The sequence below is a fragment of the Brachycentrus maculatus genome, unplaced genomic scaffold, assembly GCF_059751285.1.
Source record: "Brachycentrus maculatus isolate JH-2025_06_01 unplaced genomic scaffold, ASM5975128v1 h1tg000002l, whole genome shotgun sequence".
Taxonomy (NCBI): domain Eukaryota; kingdom Metazoa; phylum Arthropoda; class Insecta; order Trichoptera; family Brachycentridae; genus Brachycentrus; species Brachycentrus maculatus.
In genome coordinates, this window is record NW_028280757.1 from 117623 (window position 1) to 141566 (window position 23944).

Consider the following 23944-nt stretch of genomic DNA (forward strand, 5'->3'; position numbering starts at 1 on the left):
ATTGCTTATTCTTAGACAAAACAAAGTACAAAAAAACGTTTTGTAATATAGGACTCAAAATACTCGTGTTGCTTTGTAAAGGCAAGAAACGACACTTTTTAAGTTCAGTTTTTCTCACAGCTGACGTAACGTCGCCATCTTGGTTTTTCTATGTTGCAAACTGTTTTATCGGCGGAACACTTTTTGAATTCAAAAATCAACACATTTATTTGCATAGATAAAATTCACGACGAGTTTTGCCGCAGCGGAGCGCTGGTATCGGGCACCGGGCTCCTGGCTCCGGCCTCGGGGTCAGCCGAAAGCCACGAAGCACGTCGATGGCTGAAGGAAAAAAAACACCGCCCTGTCCAGAAGTCGAGGCTGTGAGGTTTTTTGTCACCCGAGCCGGGTCTGGTCGTCTGGCGGGCTGCTTCCATTTTAGGGCGGGAGGAGCCGCGCCGCCGAAAATTCTACTTTCGGTTTTTGCCGCGCATACTGCGGCGCGGCAAGTGCGAGGACGCGGCGGAAATAGCAATGTTCATAACGATTTTCGCTTATCAAAAAATAGATATCTTCATACCCAGAAACACATCAAACGGAATCTAACAAACACCTCTTTTTGTCAAAAATAACTTTGATTACAACATGCTCCCATTGTCAATCGTAGGTAGATGCTGTAGCATCTAAATATTGTAATATTAAATGTATGTATATAAGTGTGTATAGAAATCATGTAAACCAGCTTCCAGCAACAGGGGCTTACAACCTATCATAGGATAGGTTGTAAGCCCTGTTTCCTGTAAACCCAGACTTCCACAATCTTCTTCATCATTGTCGAGATATCAAGGTTTTTTTCTCTCTTTCGTTTATTTACTCTTAACGTGGAGTGGTATTTTTAACGCGAGACTGATCAAATTGTTTTTACGTAATTAATGATCAATACCGCACTGGATCTATGGGATACAAGTACCCTGTACACCATTAGTGTGGATGAGGGTTAGTAGAAGGAGACTTGATACTAGGTCGTATGTACTAGTCGTCTTAGGATTCACTTGTAGACATCAGCTATATGATAATTATGTGTAAAAAAATTGAAAGAAGTGGAAAGATTTTCTCGACCGAAGAATAGCATTGATTTTTCTTTGTGTATGGTAATTGTATTAAAAACAAAATGAATATGGCTAAGACCATATAAGATAAAATAATACGGCTAAGACAACAAAATCTTGTCGAAGAAAAAAAAACGGAAATATGTATAAGAAAATATATCACTCGAAACCACGTTTAAAAAAAAGCGGAGGGAAGGGCAAATGATTTATAAATAAATAAAAAGTATTACGACACGGGTCGACTAAATTCGCATGTGACCGACATTTTGTATTGCTGCGTGTATATTTCGTGTAGTGGACTTGTAGTATCATTTGCATGCTGGTGTAGTAATCGTCCTGATGAAGAGACGGGCACGCCTCGAAACCGGTAGACAAAAATCTCGATGGGTGCTTATAAAAACTATTATTTTACTAATTATTTGTAAAAAAATATATAAATATAAAAAAGTTGTCTATTTTTTCCCTCCAAAGAAGCTTACATTTTCCAATTTTTTCAAGCTTTCAGTCGTGTCCTGAACCATAACAGCAATTGCAGTAGGTAATACTAATATTTTGTGATTACAGTAAATAGTATTTTGCATTATGCAAGTTTGGTATATAGTTGTGCCCATTGGCAACTGTTACTTTTTCGGTTACCGAATTGGGAACCATCCCATTATCGTTACTTTTTCTCGGTATACATGTCTTTCAGCTTATTTTTTTATGTCAAATTGTCAAATACATTTACAAACTACAAATACACAATATGTAACCAAATTTGTGAACTGATGGAGCAATTAACTTGAAACGATCTAATTCGATTGCCCATGTATGAATAACATACGTATGTATGTAACATACCCACAAATATGGTATACACATATCTATGGTAAATATAAAACAAACCCTCAACAATAATGTCGATATCATCGTTATCCAGTTGCTTGTAGAGTTATTAGCCCAAATACTTAGTACTTGGGCAAATAGCTCGACAATGGCATCTAGCTCCCTAGCATCCCTATGGTAGATTATACCAACTGCAAATACTTGGCAAAAGATATTTCACAAATACCTTCTATGCCGAGTTACCGTTGGCCTAACAATATTTGCGCGCAGCCAGAAGATCTAATGTAAATCGTGAGTCGGTAGATACCTGTGGATGTTGTGTATAATGTAGGTAGGCTGTGATAGTTGGCCGCGAGCTCGTGACGCGGCAACTCCAGAAACCGGTCTTACCCCCTTCTCCCTCCCCCTCGCAGGCTCCTCTACCTTCACTCTTTCGACAATCCGAAAATTTCGGATCGAGATCGGCTCATCCGGGAGACCGCGATCTCCATTTATACAACAACCGATTAGGTTTTCCTAGCTTTTGTGACGAATTAAAATACTTATTTAGATAATTTCTTAAGTACTTATTTACATAATTTCTATGGAATGACTGATTTTTTTCTCCATTTGAAAAATATTTAGTATATTAAAAAAAAAATTAAACAATACCTTTTCTTCAAAATGCAAAAACAACACTTTCTGCCCTGAAGCGGGTAAATATTAAGTTAAAAATATGCCTCTTTTGCTGGGATATAGTACATTTTATGGGCATTCCGAAAACATGCACAACTGAAAATTGACGATTTTTAATAAATGACGTTCTTGAAAGTAGTAAACTATATGCTTGGTGAATTTTGCATCGCTAAGTTCACAGATATTGCCTTCAGTTGTATTCTTCAGTTATCAGTGGTTCAGTTCAGTGCCCTTGAGATAATAAGGATAATAAAGTAATAAGGATCTAAGCCCTGTCAAGTTATCCATCCAATTACCTCAGATGCAATGGCGAAGTAACAAAATAAATATTTTAATAAATTAAAGTTTGAAATATATCGTTAGCCACTAGGTATAAAAGTTTGTTTTTTTTTAATCTGCTTAATTTATACGAATAGCCCCAATAACGTGAGAAGATCTCTTATTGCTAGGGAAGTGAGATGGCTAATTGGGTTGTAAAACCATACAATCATCTTGGATTAGATGTAATAACGGATACAGAGGAAATCGATTTGATTCGAGCTTAATGACACCATTTACTTTTTATTTTTATTATTATAGGCTATCCGAATATTTACCGGTAAACTGAGTTTTTGCATTAGAAAACGGTAAATTTAAAACGTTTCGTTAGATTAATATATATTTAAGGGAATGGCTCACTTTATAGTACAGGATGTTGTACCACTTATCAAATAAATTTTGTAATCAAAGTGGCCTTTTATAATTAAAGTAATAAATCAAGTGACAGAAAAAAATAATCCTTAGTCCGTTAAAACTATTTAAAGTTTAAAAAACACTAAGGTTTTTTTTTAAATTTAGGAAATAAAATGTGGATTTATTCTCTTTGTATTTAGTTTGTCTTTAAAAAAAACATTTGAGAAGTAGCTTACCTTAAAAATAATTAAAATTGTAATGGTAAAAAATGTTGCTATCGCCCATTGCATGTATTCTTGCAAAACTATTTAAACATACAAAAAATGCATCAGTAAAACGCGGCGCATTTTTATGATTTTTTCTTCATGATCGTACAAAATCTTGACTTGATGGAAAATACAAATTTTACTTGACTTTTAGAAGCACACTTTCTGTTATCTCATTTCTACACGTTGAATTTTATTAAAAAATATGGACCAATAAATAAATCAGCCTCCGTAGGGTCTCGGGTTCGATTCCTAGGAGGAAGAAAATAAATATAAGCGATTTATCACCCAAGCAATTATTTCTCGCTGGTAGAGTAGTCCAGGGTAATAACCCTGGACTACTCTACCAGCGCAGGGCTGATCACATTTCCTTCATGTATTAAACAATCAAGATTACACTGCTTCTATACGATCTAGAGCCCTATGCACCAATTGTTGCGGATAAGGTTAGAATAAATAAACAAAAACACGGTCTTAATTCATTGTTTGAATTCCATTATTCAGTTTGAGAATAAGAGTAACTACTTTTGAACATTATTTGCCGAGTTTAATAATAAAATACACTTACCGACCTACTTCTAGGTGTTCTTTGTAATGTAAACGTAATACAGGATTTACGACATACAATGGGTAGGTTCGAATGTCGTTCCAAGTGAAAGTTAATTCCGCCTCAGGATATCACACAAAATAACACAATATTGACAAGAAACCATTCAGATAAATCCCACAAGAACAAAATATGTACATAGTATCTGCGAAATAAGCGTTATCCAAATAGATCTTCCCGATATGTTCCAGTAATTACGATTATCCAAATACTTGTTCACTGATCTGGATTTAATCCACTTCGGAGTTATTTGTACATTTTGACATCTCACCATGAAGAAAGATATGAAAGACTGGGTATTTACAGGGCTTACATATCGTAGTCGTACAGGAGAAAGTGACCAACTAACAAAACGTAAAATGTTCGGAGGGCCATTTAAGTCACTATTGCTTGGCAAGAAAATAAACACCAATGCAGTTAGTCATTTTTAACTAGTAAATATATTATTCTTCCAAGTTTAAAATCCTTTGGGATTTTTTCAGGGCAATATTAAGCTAGTAAGATATCAAATAGTCAATGATCACGTTTTCGTAAAACAATGCACTTGGTCACTTTCTCCTGTATGACAACGATTTATGGAAAATTGGGTAGTGTAAATAAGGAAGTTTGGAGGACCTTTCTCTTAATCATGTTCGAGAACATCCAATCTTTCGCGATAAAGTGCACTTTCGATCGGTTGAAAATTGAGTCAAATCAATATTTAGGTACAATATTGGGTACTCACATAAAAATTGTTGGCGTAGAATTTGGCCTGCAAGCACTTGATGACGGCGTCCTCCGTCAGGGGGCCCGGGAGGTGCGTGAGGTCGGGCAGGTGCGCCACGCGCGCCGCGCCCGCCGGGGCCGCGCCCGCGTGCGGCGCCCCCGCGGCCATGGCCGGCGCCGGCACGGCGGAGGGCGCCTCGCCCCTGGCGCCCTTCATCCCGGCATTGGGAGACTCTGAGGGGGAAGGAGAGATGATATTATTATTATGTTTTGAATAACTAGCTGTACCAGGCCACGCGTTACTGTGGCTTTGTGGGAAATTCAATTTACTTTTAATTTAAGTTTTCTTTTTTTTTAAATTTAAACCCATATCCGCACCCCAATGGTGCATACGGCACTGCATTATATAAAAACAGTGTTATCTTGATCGTTAACACGAAGGAAAGGTGATCAGCCCTCCGCTTTAGGTACCGGTCCAGGGTAATATTGAATAAGTATTAAAGTGAAAAAATCACTCATATGGGAATCAAACCCGGGACCTCCAGAACGGTAGCCGAGCGTGCTGACCACTACGGAGGCGGACACAGGTTTTACTCAGTAAATATCACTATTTATGTAAATACCACTGAAATAGTGGTATTTAATAAGTAAAACTTTAATTAAAAATATATACATTTCTCTCCTACCTAAGAATCATATATATCTTCCTCAAATATTTTTTTTAGTATTTTCCCCTTTTTTATTTTTGATATTTTCCCATTTCGACAGTAAAAAATAGCAAAATCTCACTTCATTTGCTTTATATATTTAATTTTGTTACAAATTTAATATAAAGCAAACAGGACTCATTTATATAGAATTTGAATTTTGAACAAAAATCTGACAAAAAAACTAGAATCTTCTGTTTCGAAATGTCAAAATGGTGTAAGAAAACTGTCAGAATTTGAAAATAGTTTAACGCACTTTTCTGTTCCCGCTTCCGTTTTTTCCAGAAACCACCGCGGGCATGCACACAATAACTCTTACAAGTTTTCATCGCAATCAGTTAAAATGTATATTCTATAGATGATAAACATACTTACAAACACACATACATCCATTTTTACAAATAGAGATATTCTGTAATTAAAAAATAACGTTTTTAAACTGTGTAGTTATAAAAACAGAGCCAAAAGAAGTATTTTTCTATATATACTTACAGGTAATATACTATTTTAGCGTGTTATATAAATACATATAATAAAAATGAGAATGCAATCTTCGTGAGTTCACGAAAAGGCTAGTTATTAAATCATTAACAAATAACATCGGGCTTAATGTGAAGACTCTTCAAGAATAACGATGAATGTCAACTGGAGAAAATTGTAATAAAATGCCCTAGAAGTCTACTATTTTTTATTTATTCGATTTCAACACAAATTTATACCATAACATGTACTTAATGCTTCATAGGACATTCATAGGGGAATGCGAAATTGATAGTCAATTACATAAACGTTAGGAGATCGATCCTACGCTCCAGGTTTCTAAGAACCTAAGTACAGGAGTCAAACCTCATCATATTCAAACTAAACTTTTTTTTTACGAAATATGCGTTTTTTTTTACAAAATTTAATAAATTTAATTTATACAAGATTTATCTTGCCAACTGATTAGAAAATAATGTTTTCAATTAACCATTATCAACTTTTAACGCCTATGTGTCCAGCATCCCATTATTCCAACTTTTTTCGTGAAAAAAAATCATAAAGTTGATGTGGATTTCAGAAAAATTACCATATCCATCTATGTTGTATAAAAGTATGCGTAAAAAGTAGAACACAAGTTAAATCTTTAATATACATAAATATAGATTTTTTATAAACGTAGATTGTTAACATAATTTGAATTATTTTGTCTTAATCATGCGTTATAAGTTCATTTCAATTAAAATGACATTCATCGTTCTTCTCAGGGGGTCTTTATGAATAAAAAGACTCGCGATACGTGATTCAAAACTGCTGACTCATTCATATGAACATCAAGCGATAACGGTCTTTGCTTTTACAACATTCATACACTTTTGGATCAGTTTCATTTGTAAATTAACGTGTGGGAATGTAGAAATTAGGAGAGTAAGATTCACTTGATTAACAAAAAGCTTCTATTGGAATAAAACTGGGACGTAAGAAACACGTTTTGACGTGCACGAATATGCAACGTACATTAAACGTTCAATAAAACATCATGAAGTCCTTCGAGATACATAATAATTAAGACTTAAATAATAATTTAAAAAATTAACAGCAAAAAAATGTTAAAGAATTGTGACAGCTTAATTCAATACATACTTTCATTAATTGATTCGGCAGTCATATTGTGGTAAAATCTATCTATTTTTTATTTATGTTTTACTTGGTAATACCACTTTTTCTTAAAATCTACTGTGACGCGTGTTTCGATGTATTCGTAAAAATTGGGAGACTAAAAACGTCAAAAAAAACTTCCAAACATTACCGTTTTTAACCAATTTTTTTTTTCGGCTCATAACATGGTACATAAGTGTGTAAATTAAAAAAAAAATCATTTAATTAAGTGTGTTAAATTTACTTTTTATTGTTACTTTTGGGTCGGCCCTCGTATACCTTTTCTTCAAAATGCAAAAACAACTCTTTCTGCCCGGTAGCGGGTAAATATTAAGATAAAAATATGCCTTTTTTTGCTGGGATATGGTACATTTTCTGGGCATTCTGAAAACATGCACACCTGAAAATTTACGATTTTTGATTTATGACGTTGTTGAAAGGAGTGAGCGAAATGTTTACTGATCTCATCTGTAGTTGTTAGTCTTACCTTGTGTTTGGTTAGGCAGGTGGTGGGGGGGAGGCAGGGGGGCGGGGGTGTGTCGGGGCGGTACCGCGGGCCCTCCCTGAAGTTGCGAGCCCAGTCCGAACCCCCCTACTGGAATCTTTAAAAAAATATCACAAATTAATACCTACATCATATTTAGTAGCAATTGGGTCTACAGAAGACCACAAGAAAAGTCCATTTTTTTAAAATTACCTAACGTCCAAGTGACTCTGAAGTCTAGCTACGGCTTATGCAACACCGTTTTTCATGTCCCTACTCAGGCTTCAACTTAATAAGTTTCATAGCCTATGCCTACTTGTGAGTAGATTTACTATTATGTTTAAAGTTACTATAATTTCATGTAATTCATGAGTGAAAATTCTAGGCAAAAACACTCGCAAGAAAAACCCAGAGGATCCAGTCAAGGTAAGGTGGGTAAGATCCGGTATTTTAGAAGATACATTATTTCACAAGATCCGCATCGGGGAATTCGTTCACTAAGATCGGATCAAAAGAACGGTGGATCTTTCAGTCAAATCCCATTACCGCGATGGGTGAAAATTTGTATCACAATTCTTGATGACAGTTGATGGTAAAAAAATCTTTAATAAAATTTGAAAAATGAATCCATAATATAATCATATTTTAATATCTGATGTAGCAATATTGGGTGTCTAGATGACCACACTTAGACTCCAGTGGATCCAGTCAAGGGAAGGTGGGGTTAGATCCGATCTTTTAGATTTTTAGAAGATCCGCATCAATGGATTCGTTCACTAAGACGGGATAAAAAAAACGATGGATCTTGCCAAATTCCAATGCCGCGATGTTTGAGAATTTGTATCACAGATCTTGACGACAGCTGACAGTAATGTCAAAAGTAAAAAGCCATTTTATCATTATTTTGATCATATTCGACTGTGTATAAGTGTTATCTGCCAAACTTGGTCCCAGTACAAATGTCATTGACAGATACAACGAATTTCAAGGGCACAATCATTACTGTTCTAGTGAACAACTAAGAAAACTTATGTAAGATTGATTAATATGTCGCTCATTTGGTTCAACAATGGCGTAATTACACTTTTGGAAATTTTACAGGATATACCATTCAGACGTTGTAGCAACAGAAATGGCGCCATTTTACTCAATTCTACAATGACAATCGCGCCATATCACAGCATTTCACCACGAAATCAATTATGTCGATGTAAATAGCCTTTCCGCACATTTTGACGTATTTAACGTGTTTAAAATAAGAGTGTAGTTACTAAGGTTGCCAATCTGTGAGGAATTCCCCAAACTGCAGGGAATCTCAACTTGATTGGGGATTTGTGGGGGTGATACTATGACGCGAAAATGCGGGGATTTAACATTTAACCATGTATTAATATAATAATGTTTTGAAAGTATATTTTTTTGTGTTCTCCTTTTAGTATCATTTTTTGTGTGTTCTACGTAACTATTCGCATTTTAATTTTTTGAAATCTGTTTATGCCACAAAATAATAAGTTAAGTGTGTCAATTATTCTTTTTGTGTACTAAATATATATATTAGCTGTGTTTTTAGGCTGCACTTTCTTATATACTTTATTACGTGTCAAATGTATTTTTAATTACTATGATTTTTATGTAAAATATGTTATTAGATTAAAACCAATATTTTTAGCTTTTCCACTTTATTTTTATTTGACCAGCGACCGGGTTTCGTCGTTACCGACATCATCAGACTGGTGTATGTAAAAGTTTACTGGTTTATGTAAAAGCCCAATAAGAGCGTTCAAAATTAAAAAAAATAAGTACTTGATTTTTCATGAAAACTTGTTATTTTTTCCATGGGATAATTATGTGGGGAATTTGTGAGGAATCGGACTTGGTTTATCCGCAATTTAGGGAAATCGACCTAGATTTTTGAAGAATTCTAAAAATTGGCATTTGCAACGCTGGTGATTACGTCATTGTTTTACTAAATGAGCGATATGTAAGAAGTGGTACTGACCTGAGGAGGGGGCGCAGGCTGCTTGTGCGCGGCTCCCGGCCCCACGTGCAGGCGGTTCCTCAAGGTGACCAGCTCGGTGCTGAGGCTGCGCAACCTCTGCTGCAGATGGACAGCCTCGTTGGAGGAGGACGCGTCTGAAACACAAAACTCTACCACTGTTTGTGTTCGTCTGCTCAATCTTAAACCTATTCATTTTATAACTAAAGAAACATCAAAGACACTAGGTGAAAAAAAAACAATTAATATTCGGGACGACTCAAAACCAACTTGACACTCGTGGACTTACATTAGAAATGTTTAAAAGACGACTCATCATTTGGCCATGTCGTATTTGATTGCATGTCATAAACAATTTTCTTTAAATATAATTATATGGTACATATAAATTTAGTAAAATTTGCCCTCGGCATGGGAAAACTTAGTAAGGCACATTCTTGTAATTTATATTTATATTTTCATTAATTGGTTCGGCAGTCACTTTATGGTAATATCTATCTATTTTAAATTTAATTTTAACTTGATAAATACCACTATTTCTTAAAATCTATTATGACACGTGGTTCGATACATTCCGCATCATTTTCAAACACCGAGATTTTAAGAAAAAAGTGGTATTTACCAAGTAAAACTTCAATTAAAAATTCTTGTTATGTGTCTGACGAAATAAAAAAAGAGAGTAAGCAGAAAAATGTTTTTTTTTATGAACTCGACCGCAAGACATTGTGAAGTACTAATCAAGGATGTATGATAAATATTTATAAACGGTACATAGGAAGCGGCCTACGCTAAACTGTGTATATTTTTTGCTAGCTCTGAAACGAATGCCATGTCAGTAGTTCAGTAATCGCGTGTAATTGATTACCAAGCCGACGATTGATTCCATAAAATAATGATACGATATTTATGAATACATGTCCGTACATAATTAGAATGGAAGTGAACATAATACATAATAATATATTAATACTTGAATATGAACATGTATTTTTTGAGTGTTAGCTGGGATTTTTCCCAAGAAAGGTAATTCATTTAACGTGTAAAAAAAAATATATATTTACTGTCTGAAGATCAGCTTTAGTTTCCAAACGTACTTAAATCGAACGTCGTTTGATTTGATTTTATTTTTAAAAATTCAGTAAACCAATGAGAGCCATTGATATAGCAGTCATGTTGCTCTTTTTACCAATCAAAAACTATTTTTGAAAAGGAATTGATTTTCATTTAAATAGTGCTATTCGAACTTTTTCTTCTCTTTTAGTTTCATATTTCATCACAATAATAATAAATTCGTGAAGCATTTTAATCTCATTTGTTCTCAAAGTAGGTTCACGTCATCAACTACTTATATTATGTGGATGATACGTCCTGACCAGGGGTGTACGGCGGAATGCAGAACGATGTGTGGAATGTCCGGCCACATTAAGTAGGTACCGAATTAATCATATTATTACAGAGATGATGGTGGCAGACATGATTGAAGCGCGGACTCATTCATCTATGGAATTCAAAACTTGCGCGGGAAATATTTGACAGATGTTTAAATTTTTTCAAATCGATTATATCGTTTAAACTAATTATGAAATTAAGAAGAAAAAATGGCATAAATATCATGTATAGTAGAATACTGATGACAATCTTTAATTAATTGCTAACATGATACAATATTATCTTGAAAATTATACTTTCTTAAGTATGTGAAATACTTGAAAGTGGTCAGGTCAGGAGTCGAAATAATCGGTGGCTATGTATGAGGAGAATGCATGCATGTGGAAGAGGTGAAGATTGTTTGCAAAAACAGAGAGTGTGGCAATATATTCTCTCTGCCTACCCCTAGCGGCGTAATGGATAGTTGTTTTTTTTTACATTTTTAAAAATAACAACTAAATATATATATGTAGTTTATTCTCCGTTTATTTTATTTAACAAATAGGTACCGGGTTGCGTTGTTACCGACATCATCAGACTTGAAGGAGGCTAGACAAAATGTCATCCAAAACAAGGCAGGGGTCTAAATCCATGATATTTTTAAATGAACAAATTCAAATTGAATCAATTATACTTGCGTACAAAATTTGGTAATATTGATGATGGCAAGCTATTACCATGTCTCAACTCCGTTTTGTGTTGTTGACGAACAAGTTAACATAAACTCATCCGGTGAGGTGCCCTATGAACTATTCGGTACTGATAAGGGTTGGAAGTAGAGTAGGGTTCCTTATAGACAGTTTCGGATTCTCCTCGATGTTTTTCGGGGGCCAATCTTTCGACCGATTTCGTATCTACGCTGGAATTAGGGATACTAAAAAATCATATTTTATTGGATCCTTTGATCTCCTGGTTATAATTATTTTTCGTATGAAATTTTATATTTTGTGGCCCAGTTATCGCTTGCAATTAAATTTTCTTTGAACTCAGGTAAAATTTAACGGAATTGTTTTCTTTTCTTCTTAAAACGCCGTTTTGATATTTAAAAAAAAGTTTTTCTTCGAAATATAGTTTCGAAAAGAAAAGAGTTATTGAAAAGTAAGAGATTAAGAAAAATAGTAAAATTATTTTTTCTAAATATATTCTAAGAAAAAAATTATACGTGGAGATACCTCTAGCTCCTTGCGCGGCTGGTCGCTTTTTAAATTAGATGTTTGCTAGTTATCGATTACTGGGCCTTAACGAATCATTGAGAATCAGCAATTTTGCTCAGAAAGCCGTAGTTATATACATGGTAAATATATTTTGTTGATCATTACTTAACACATACGTACTTAAAATATATTTTTTAAAACGGGTTGGCGGTTAGTCTATCCGTACCTACATCAAACACAACGATTATTATTTGACTTAATACATACGTGTCGCCTACTTTCAAAATCCGCAAGATCCAATTTTATAATATTTTAAAATAAACACTCTTATCAGAATGCCAATTGTGGGTTTTATTGTTTAAAATATTTATACACTTGAAAACCATGCTAAAAATGTTTAAAAAAAGCGTTGTATTTTAAATTCTGCCATATTCATGAAACTTGACTTCTGACCTATATCGGCCAATCAGAGAGCGGGAATAGGTCAAAAATTAAGATGACGTCATTATCGAGTTTCGAGTTTTTTTTTTTAAATTGAACAAAAATTTTTAAAAAATGGGAAAATTCTCTATTTCATAACATTTTATCTAAAGATAGACAAATCTTTAAAACATAAATGCTACCCGGAGAATTTTGCATTTTTTGTAAAATCGACTTGGATGGATCTGTCGGATTTTGAAAGTAGGCGACACATATATAGATACGTATGTACGTAGGTACAACGTACACACATACGTATACAAGCATATTAAGTCGTTTCTTTAACCATTGAATGGTAATATGTCATTAGTTATTTACTACAGCGGTGGTAAGAAAAAAAGAGTGCCAAATTGATGGCCGACCAAGTTCAATGACTGGCAGAGGTGAGTACTGCGCGCCGCGGCCGGCCGTGCTCGCGTTGTGCGCAGGTAACACATAGAAGGGGAAGGTTTAAGTTATGGCACATTTTGACCTTCCTCGTGAAAGTTCCGCATACATACTTACATGGCATCATGGAGATACGTCTCGCGAAACGTAGGGGAGAACGGGGTAATCCCGGGCACTTAGAATCACCGGTTACCACCGGTCACTACCCATTATTTTTTAATGATTTATTTACTAACTGACTAACCACGCCGTTTCCACGCGACGGTGGGCAGAGAGAATAGAATGCCACGCCAATCCGTCTTTACAAACAATTTCCACATTCATGCATCTCCTCATACGTACCCGCCGATTTTTCCGACTCTTCAAGAATTTAAAATACATACTTGATCTTACCAAGTTTTTCTCGGTCTTCCTATGCTTGAATTTCCAACTTTATTTGCCTCATAAATTTGATTAACTGTTCTTTCTTCTTTCATTCGATTCATATACCCAAACCATCTCAACACGCCTGTTAATTTTATCGACAATGCTTATCTCAGTCTAGCATTCTTTCCTTATGTGTCACCATTCGAACGTCTATCATACATCGATATGCTGCACATTCGTCTGAGAGATCGCATTTCGACTGCATTCAGTCTACTTTCATTCTTCTTTTGCCAACTCCATCACTGTGTATTTATGTTTTTACCCTAATATGTTCCTATATCTGAAGTAACGATATCTGACATTACAAGAATTTAATATTACAAAATTATAAACATTATTAACGAACATATAATTTTCTTGACAATATTATTAATAATTACTTATATTAATATTATCATTCTTATTATTAATGGTGGGATTTTACAAAAAGACCTTAATTAAATTCGATTAACAATAATTGCATAAGAAATATCATGGAAATTGTTTGAATCTTATTTTATGAATATATCATATTATTTTATTTAAAAAATGTGGTAAAATAAATAAATAAAATCATACGTCTCGCGTCGCTGCGATCCCCTTAATATGTTGGTTTTCAAGTTATTATATCATTTATCTTTGTACGATGATATCAAGTTAAGATATTATGTTTAAACATATTTACATTATTTATACGAAATATCCCATGAAATGGATGATTGCTTAAAAATTAGCATATAAATATAATTTTAAAAATAAGTGTATTTTGTTTATGCGTAATATTTTGCGATCATATTAGCGAAAAAAATGATAATGACGCATATCTAGACTAACGTACTATTTTTACAGTATGCTTATATGATATTTCGTGTAATGAAGGTGGACTACATATAAACAAATAATTACACCACTTCATGTAAATGAATAAACAGACAAATAGTTAAATTGCAGACAGAGTTGTATTAAAAAAGAAATGCATTCGTTAACGTTATTACGAATATACTCGTATATGCATTTTTTCAAGCAAATACATATTTCTGATACTTAAGATTATTAAATTTTCTCAAAAATTTCCTGAATGTTTTCCGCAGATACTTTGTGGCACATTTTATAAACTTTATAAAATGAATTAACTTTGTTTTCATCACTTTTTTATTAATACAATTTAATTTTCACCACTTTTTTATTAATACAATTTACATTTAACCTACCGGTTTCGACAAGAACCTTGTCATCATCAGGGTTTATTTTAATTCAAAAACTTTAAAATACTCTCACCAAACCCTTCCACACACTCCGCAAAAATCCTAAATGTACATATAGGATTTTTGAGTTAGGATTTAGGGTTCTTGTCGGAACCGGTAGGTTAAATAAAATTAATAAAAAAGTGGTGAAAACAAAGTTAATTAATTTTATAAATTTTCTCAAAAATATTACATTTTCTTAATAATTGTAGGAGCTTTTGCACCTAATTGTAAAAGGCAAAATAGAAAGTCGACGAGGTGTGGGCAGAAGGCAGATCTCCTGGCTCCGGAATATACGAGATTGGACGGGGATCAGGACCGTCGAGGCGCTGTTTAGAGCTCCCCAAGACAAGGACATTACTATCAAATGATAGTCGACGTCAGGGGGACATGACATGACACGCACAGAAGAAGAATAATAATATTGTAGTTCTTAATTTGTACCAGGGGTGGATAAACTGCGGTCAATTTTACACGATTTAACACAACGAAGGTTTGATAGTCCCAAGAATTAACAGTTCTAAATATATTGTTCCGAACATTTTTAATTTGTTGCCGACGGATGTTAGAGGTCAAAATAAAATATGGAACAAAGGCAAAATAAAGGAATGGGTAAATGATCAAGAGTTAATTTTGTGGAAATTCTAAAATGTTTATATTCTTAATTTTTCTCTCTTTTTTGTGTGTATATTAGGTTAAAATCGTTAAAACAATAAAAAATGTATTAAAAAAGAACTCCACCGACAAGACACACAAGGTGGCTTAAATTATTACACTCTGTTACAAATAAAGGTCAAGTCATGAATAATTTAGAAAATTTAGAAATACATAAAAATTTTAATTCAGATAAAACAATAATTAATAATACACTGTTTCAAAATACGTTAGGTACCATTATTATCAATGTTTCCTTTTACAAAAAATGTTGTTCCTTAACCCCCCTACCTATATTTATTAACCTATATATACACCTAAATATATTTTTATTCGTTAGTTTTAATTTGTACTAGAAGATGAAAACAATTGTCGTTTTCGAAACTAGTCGTAAATAAAATAAAACTCGATTAAGTGGATTATTTATGTGTTTAATTTTAATTAAGTATATACCCTTAGCCACTGCTCATATTTTCTATCATTCCTCTTTCATTTCCTATTCTGTTATGTCTTTTACTCTAAGCCCTTTCAATTGAGTGACTTTTATCTTATCAAATGTATTTCGTGTTTCCAAAAAACTTTAGCGCAGGACAATTACAATCAAGTCACCACTTCGTCGATCCGAAGGGGATTTCTATTCACCATCGGGAGCCTACAGAGGTCATAAAATTGTTGTCTTTGTTTCAATGCAATCGTGTTAAGGATGTATTAAATGTGTATTATATTATTATGCGTTTATATGTACGTTGTGCATTGTTTCTATAAAGGCAAAACGTGTTCGCGAGGTAGGGGTATCTTGAATTCCTCTCCTCCTAACGGTGACGTAATATAAAGCCGATATTGTAAGTATACGTGCATATTTATAAAAAAAAAAATATTAAAAGTATTATTTATAAAAGAAATCAGTATAAAAAATTGGTGTTATTTAATCTTGGCCTCCTTTAAAAATAAGGGTTCGCATAATGAAAGCTCTAAATTTATTAAATAAAACTAACTTTGTCTGTTAAGCTTAGTTTAAAACTTAACCACTCTTACCCCTAAAATATGTATGGATTTAAATCATAACATGAACTAAATATATGTGTATGCTTGACCTAGGCCTTTAGTGCATGTTGTTGGGCAATCCTAAGTGCATGTTGGTCATCGGAATTGACCAAAAACGCATGTGATTAATATTTTGTGTAGTTTTAAGTGTGTGAATAGTGATATAGTGATATAGTAGTGATGTAAAGTATTGTTTGGAAGCCAGTATGGTGATTGTCCTGACGAAGAGACGGGTACGTCTCGAAACTGGTATACAAAAATCTCAGTACTTGCCGATTAGTTATATGTATACTAACATAACTAACATTTTTGTAAAAAAGTAAAAATGACTTACCACAAAGTAAAAACTATAAATATTAAAAAATATTAAAATTGTTCATGTATTTATAAAATTGTAAATGTATTTGTTAAAATTGTGTACTTAAATAAATAAATAAAAATATAAGTTAATATGCAAAATTTAAAACAGAACAATGAAGGTACGTAGAGTACTAGCTGGAATTATAAGCATACGTTCATATTATATTTATCTGATATAAGAGTATAAAACTGAGAAAAATATTAGAAGTATAACAATGGTTATTCATTATAATAACTTTGAAATAAGGAATTTGCATTTGAAAATCTCATGAAAGTAAAATTACGGTGTGTTTAAAAAAACGATTAATGTACCTATTTAAAATATTCGTTAGCAATATTTATAACCTATAAATTTTATCCCACAACATTCCACTGTGTTGCCTGCCGACGAAAACTAACGGCAGTGCTTTAACTAACACAGCGGTTATTGCAAAACTAAACAAGAGAATAATTCGTTTTACAATCGTGTGCTATATTTTTGAACATGGGTAGATACCAATTACAAACTTATGTGGAATCTTTTCCAAATTCAGTTTCGTCTTAGGTAGGTTCCTGTAGCAAACTAATGTGGTATCTTATTGAAGTTCAATTTCTTCTCAGTTATGTACAAGTTACAAACTTATGTGGTATCTTTTTAAAGTTCAGTTTCTTCTAATTCAGAAAGTAGTTACAAACTTATGCGGGATCTTCTAAATTGTTTTTTCCTTAGGTAGGTGGCTGTTGCAAACTTATGTGGGATCTTTTCCAAATTCGGTTTTTTCTTTGGTAGTTACCAGTTACAAAGTTATGTGAGATATTATTCAAATTCGGTATTTTCTTAGTTAGGTTTCAGCTACAAATTTATGTGGGATCTTGTTCAAATTCGGTATCTTCTTAGGTAGGTACTAGTTACATACTTTTTTCTCCAACTATGGAGTAATTTATAAAAATTCGATCCTTAATTTGTGCGAATATTTTACAAAATATATATATATATACTTTAAAATATATATATATATATATAAATATATATATATATATATATATATATATATATATATATATATATATATATATATATATATATATATATATATATATATAATATATATATATATACATATAAATATATGTATATATATATATTTATATATATATATATATATATATATATATATATATATATATATATATATATATATTTTATTTTTTAATTTTTTATATGTAATATAAATAAAAAATAATTAAAAAAAATTATAAAATGTTACAAAAACAAGTTATAAATCAAACCCTCATATCGCTCACTCCTTTCAACAACGTCATATTTAAAAAAATCGACTATTTTCAGTTGTGCATGTTTTCGGAATGCCCAGGATATGTACTATATGCCAGGAAAAGAGACATATTTTTAACTAAATATTTATCCGCTACAGGGCAGAAAGTGTTGTTTTTGCATTTTGAAGAAAAGGTTTTGTTAAATTATTTTTTTTTAAATATACTAAATATTTTTCAAATGGATAAAAATCATTCAGGATTTACCTAAAAAGATCTGTTGCACAGTAAAATGTTCAATAATTGGCTTGATATTTATTTTCAATATATTTTATTTATTTTTAAACTTTAAAAACCATCTCCTGAAAAATCAAGTTGTTTGATATATGACGTTGTTGAAAGGAGTGAGCGATATATCAATATCTCAGTCCATCTCGGAATATCTTAGTATTTTGAAATTTGTGGATATTATTATAAAATCTTGTTAGTGATAAAAAAATAGGTAAGTTACTTCAACAAGTAACATTATAAAACAATATAGATTGAAGATAACGAAGCCCATGTTGAATTTATGCAACAATATATTGTAGATACTTGTGTCTAACATCTTTTGATAACAAAAGCTGTTAAGTTAAACGGTGAAATAAAATATAAACGCGTGTATAATGATGGCGTATGTTTTCTATAACAATATATTTCACACTATAGAAGAAACGGGATGAAAAGATTTCTCGTGAGAGTTGGCTTTCTTAATCCGATTCTTACGTAATATAGCATTATGTGTATGAATTGTGTGTTACTGACAGATACCGTGCATCGCTTCAATTCTTTACATAGTGTGAAAATATTAATCAACATAAGTGTGTTATAATAGAATGAAAAGTCTTTATTCCTCCCTCCCTTATTCTATGATAAGACCCTCCATTTTGTTTAAATTAGTCTATAAGTTATACGATATTATAAATAACTTAATTTTAAACCATTTTTAAATATTAAACTGTATTTGAAAATGTCTTCCACCTATCAAAAGCAGACCGGAGAATGACAGGACTTAGTCCTAAAAAAGAAGAAGAAGAAACGATATTAATTAAAGTGTAAATGTTCGTTTGTTCAAAATCTCATATCTCCCAAAGAAGTTCATCGATTGCTTTGAAATTTGATTACAACATTCATTCGAATACGCGCGTGAAAGGTGTTTTATTGATGATTTTTGCAAAACAGCTTTTTTTGGACCACAATGGCAGCGTCATCTGTGGAATATAATAACAATATATTTAAAAAAAAACAATATAGATCATGACGACAGCGCGCTTCTTGACACAGCTGTCACTTCACTTTTTCAATGTTTTCGATTGCATTGTTGTTTAAAAGATTAGAAATGTGCGCTTTCTATTTTTCTTATTTTCCAATTAACTAGACTGTGCCACATCAACGCGTTGCCGAATATAGCAAGTGCTAAAATAAATGTTTAATTTAGTTGAATAATAATCTTTGGATATTATCTCCAGTTAAAAATATTTCTCAGATATTTTAAAATTATAATACAATCATAAAAATACGATTGCGTCAAAATTATTTTATTTTACCTCACAGTTCGATGCACATCGTCCACTTTATGTGTTCATAAATTAAAAATACCTATCCAGCTATCATTTAATTAAAATGGCGTCCTCGTTTTATGTTCCTATAAATCGGCGCCCTTTTAACATTCGAAACAATAAAATTACGAACTTATCTATGCAGAATATAAATTAAAATTTAATTACATGAAGGAAGAAATATAAGTTGCGTGGCCTGAAGCAGAAAATGAGTCTGTATTACTAACATATTATTATTTTGTGATCTGAGATCTTTCTTGATAGTTTTCGTAATATTCCTTTAGTTGTATAATTATTCCAGTATTTTTACAGTAAGACGTCACAGCGAATTATTTCAAATGTTGCGTATGTACCAAGTTTTAAAAGAATAATAATTAATTAGCTACGATAATTATTTTTTGTAATATTATTTTATTTTGTAAATTCAAATGAATATAAGTGAATAAAGTGTAGTGGTAAGCGCGCTAGGCAACCATTTTAACATCTTAGGTTCGATTCCCAAGTGGGTATTTTTTGTTAGTGATTTTTCAGTCTATTTTTTATTTAATATGACCCTGGACTGGTACCTGAAGCGGATGGCTGATCACCTTTCCTTCATGTATTTAACGATCAAGATAACACTGCTTCTCTACGATGCAATGCCCTATGCACCATTGGGTGCGGATAAAGGTTTAAAAGAAGTTTGCATTGTAATTGCTCAAAGGTTTGAAATATTTTTTTATTAGTATAATAAACTAATTAGAAAAATAACACAGAATGATGCATTTCTAATACCAGTAAAATTTAAATAAATCAAACTTTAAACATAAACTTTAAACATTGGCGGAAAAAATATATTTTTCTGTGTGTACGTACATAATATAAAAAAAAAACAAGTAATAAAAAAGCACAACGAACCACACAAATCACAAAAAAACACACATTATGGAAACGCACATAGAACAATAAGAACCAAAACACAGAAACACATCAAACAAATCCTTACACATACCTCTTTTGGTCAAAAGACCTTTCAGTACTATACAATAAAGTTGTACAACCTGCTCCCGTTATTCATAAAGTCATCATTTTTTAAAACTAAATATAAAAGATCGATTCGTAAATGTATAATGAAGGTGGGTAGATCTGAAATAGGTCGCATCATTCGGCCATGGCGTATTTGATTGCATTTCATAAACAATTCTCTTTCATATAATTTTATTAATAAGTATTGCAGAATGTGTCTTCTTCACGGGAACACTCAATGAGGGCACATTATTGTTATTTGTTATTATGAGTATGATGAAAAATAAACATATCGCTCACTCCTGTCAAGAACGTCATAAATCAAAAAACTTGACTTTTCAGGAGAACGTTTTTAAAGTTTAAAAATATAATACAATGTATTAAAAATTAATATCAAGCCAATTACTGAACTTTTTACTGTGCAACAGATCTTTTTAGAAACCAGAAGGTTTTTTCTCCGTTTGAAAAATATTTAGTATTTTTAAAAAAATAATTAAACAATACCTTTCCTTCAAAATGCAAAAACAACACTTTCTGCCCTGTAGCGGGTAAATATTAAGTTAAAAATATACCTCTTTTGCTGGGATATAGCACATTTTTTGGGCATTACGAAAACATGCGCAACTGAAAATTGACGATTTTTGATTTATGACGTTCTTGAAAGGAGTGAGCGATGTATAAAATTAGTATGAAAAATGTTTTTCCTGCATTCTATGAATTGAAAAAATATGTGATAGCGATTGGAATTATTAAGAAAATTAACCATTAGTATGAATGTTTTTAAGTCGAATCAAAAGCTCTTTAAGCTCAGCATAATGATGCTAAGTATCATTCACCGGAGCTTCGATCGCTTCACGACCCGGAATGCAAAATGAGACATTTTATTACCGTTATCATTACAGTTATGCAAGATTAATACTAAAAGGTATCCCCGACGGCATTCGTGGAGTTCAAAGGTCACATTAAGACGCTGCCTGTGGCAATGTAATATCAAGAACCTTATCGCGTATCAGCATTTAATACGCAGGTGTTTTAATACTTGGATTAAGTAGATACCTATTTAACTACTATCCATGGGTAGTGCATAATATCCCATGTCATATATGTTGAATTATCTTGTCTAAAATAGTAATAAATTATCTACTCAGTACATAAAATCAGCACTGAATTATTTTGGAGAAAAAATGTGAGATGGTGATTAGGGGTGACCTGTTTAAAAAAAAAGAATCGCGTGTATTAAGTATTCATGAGAAACGTCGTAATTAAAAGCCAAAAATAAGTCTGAATTTTAAATAAACATAGACTATCCTAATACATATTTGATGTCAACTTATTTAAGAAAGAGAAACTATTTTTCTTAAATTAAAATGTAACTTTGTTTTAAAATCACTAAAAATATTTTATTATAACTTAATTATAATGTCTACCGGTTTCGAAGCTAACCGCTTCTTTATCAAGACTGATTAATACTATTTATACTATTAATCAGTCTTGCTAAAGAAACAGTTATAATAATTATAAATATAAATTATAATAATTCTTTATTTAAAATTAAACAAAATACATTGTTTTTTAAATATTTTTTTTGCATACTTTCTTGTTATGAATGTGCAGAATGTATTTTAAAAACAAATTAAATATTTCTCATGTCGTATCAGAGGACGGGCTGAAAGCTTGACATTGCCAGTTTTTCTTATTGTACATATTATACATATCACACATACGAGTGACTGGGAATAGTTTCGCGGTCGACGTTTTGGCCATCCCTTTTTGTGTGTTATATGTTCTTGTACCTAGATATGTACCATATATGGGAAAGCATATCCAGTTAGTGTTAGCGAAAGCTCGGTTGAATGAAAAGCTCTTTAAGCTTAATATCATGTTTGATGTTGAATATATTCCATTTCCGGCTTTTCATAAAATAATTGACAGGCACCTTAGCGTAGTTGGGTAGACGCTCGACTGCAAAGCTAGTGTCGCGGGATTCGGTTCCCGCCGATTGCAAAATAAATTCAATAAAGATTTATTTTTTATTGATTTTGGATTTTCGTGATGATGTATTTCTCACATTTACCTTCTTTTTTTATTACTATCTTACATGCCGTCAATCAAAGCAGAGGCTTTACGGATTATTTACTTTTAAAAAATGGACAAAAATGATACTTTAAAAAAAGGACAAAAAATGATATAATGACTGGAATATGAAAGATTCTGTTAATAAATCTAGCAGATTAATTAATAAAATTTCACGTAACATTCTTTGGAATACGTAGAACCCATAGATACATATATCAAGATGGCTATAAAACTGGTCGTAGTTATTTAGTTAAAAATGTTGATTAACATTATGAACAGGCATAAATCCCAGCGCTACATGAAGTCTTTCTATTTGACACGACAACGATAATAAATGGACAGCCAACGAGGACCGCTAGAATACACAGAGAGTTAAATTAAAAATACAATCGGCGCTGATTGCGGACCTCGCACGACGGATCGTTCAATGACTTAAAAATACGTCCATTTTTGAAGACCAGTTTGGCTAGTCATTCAGCAATTAAAGTCTCGCGACTCGCGTGAGAAATGTTATTTTATAATATAAGTGTGTATACCAAACACAGTTAAATCAAAAGTTATAAACAATAATTATTACAAAATATACATACATATTAATCTCATATACATTTTTATGTATTGAAATAGCAGTCGTATAAATCGATAAAAAATAAATAAATACAAAGAAAAAATATTTTTCAAAGTTATAAGGTTTCTTACAACAAGGAAAAAACATTAATATCGATTTATTTGCAAATTAATTTCAATAATTTTGAACCCAACGGTGGAAAGCATTATAATATTTCCGCTTTGTAGTATATTAAGCATTCTAGAGATAGATACTAATACGTAATATTTTATAATAGTTTCACCAAAATAAATACCAATATACGTTAATTGTGAATGTGGGTGCTACTGAAATGAAAAGACACATTAAAAAAATATTAATAATTTCGAACCACACGGTAGAAAACAATTTTTTTCTACTGTGTGGTATTTTATGCATTCTAGAGATAGATACGATTGATTATTTTAATTTAAAAAAATCATGAATCAATTTTTTATCGTTGTTAATGTCCAAAGCATAAAGTTTCTTAAAATCTAGATAGATCAGGTAAAAAGTGAAAATAATCATCGACTTATATTGTACAATATTCATCCAAATTACATGAAAAATGAAGAAAAGCTTAAAAATCATCTATATCATGTTATTTTA

At 32.1% G+C, this 23944-nt stretch overlaps 1 protein-coding gene across 4 annotated transcripts in view; it reads right to left on the minus strand.

Annotated features, from left to right (window-relative positions):
- The window catches only part of LOC148314035 (unconventional myosin-Va-like), a 192246-nt gene that overhangs the window by 10902 nt on the left and 157400 nt on the right, over positions 1-23944 (minus strand). For 2 of the 4 annotated variants that reach the window (XM_088278334.1, XM_088256195.1), the window contains 3 exons: positions 9667-9800; positions 7671-7785; positions 4858-5072 (listed from right to left, as the gene is read on the minus strand). In XM_088278334.1, coding sequence (XP_088134460.1) covers positions 4858-5072; positions 7671-7785; positions 9667-9800 — 464 coding nt within the window. Of the gene's footprint in view, positions 1-4857; positions 5073-7670; positions 7786-9666; positions 9816-23944 lie in introns of all 4 variants that reach the window. The other 2 variants (XM_088278265.1, XM_088278408.1) reach the window with 1 other exon arrangement.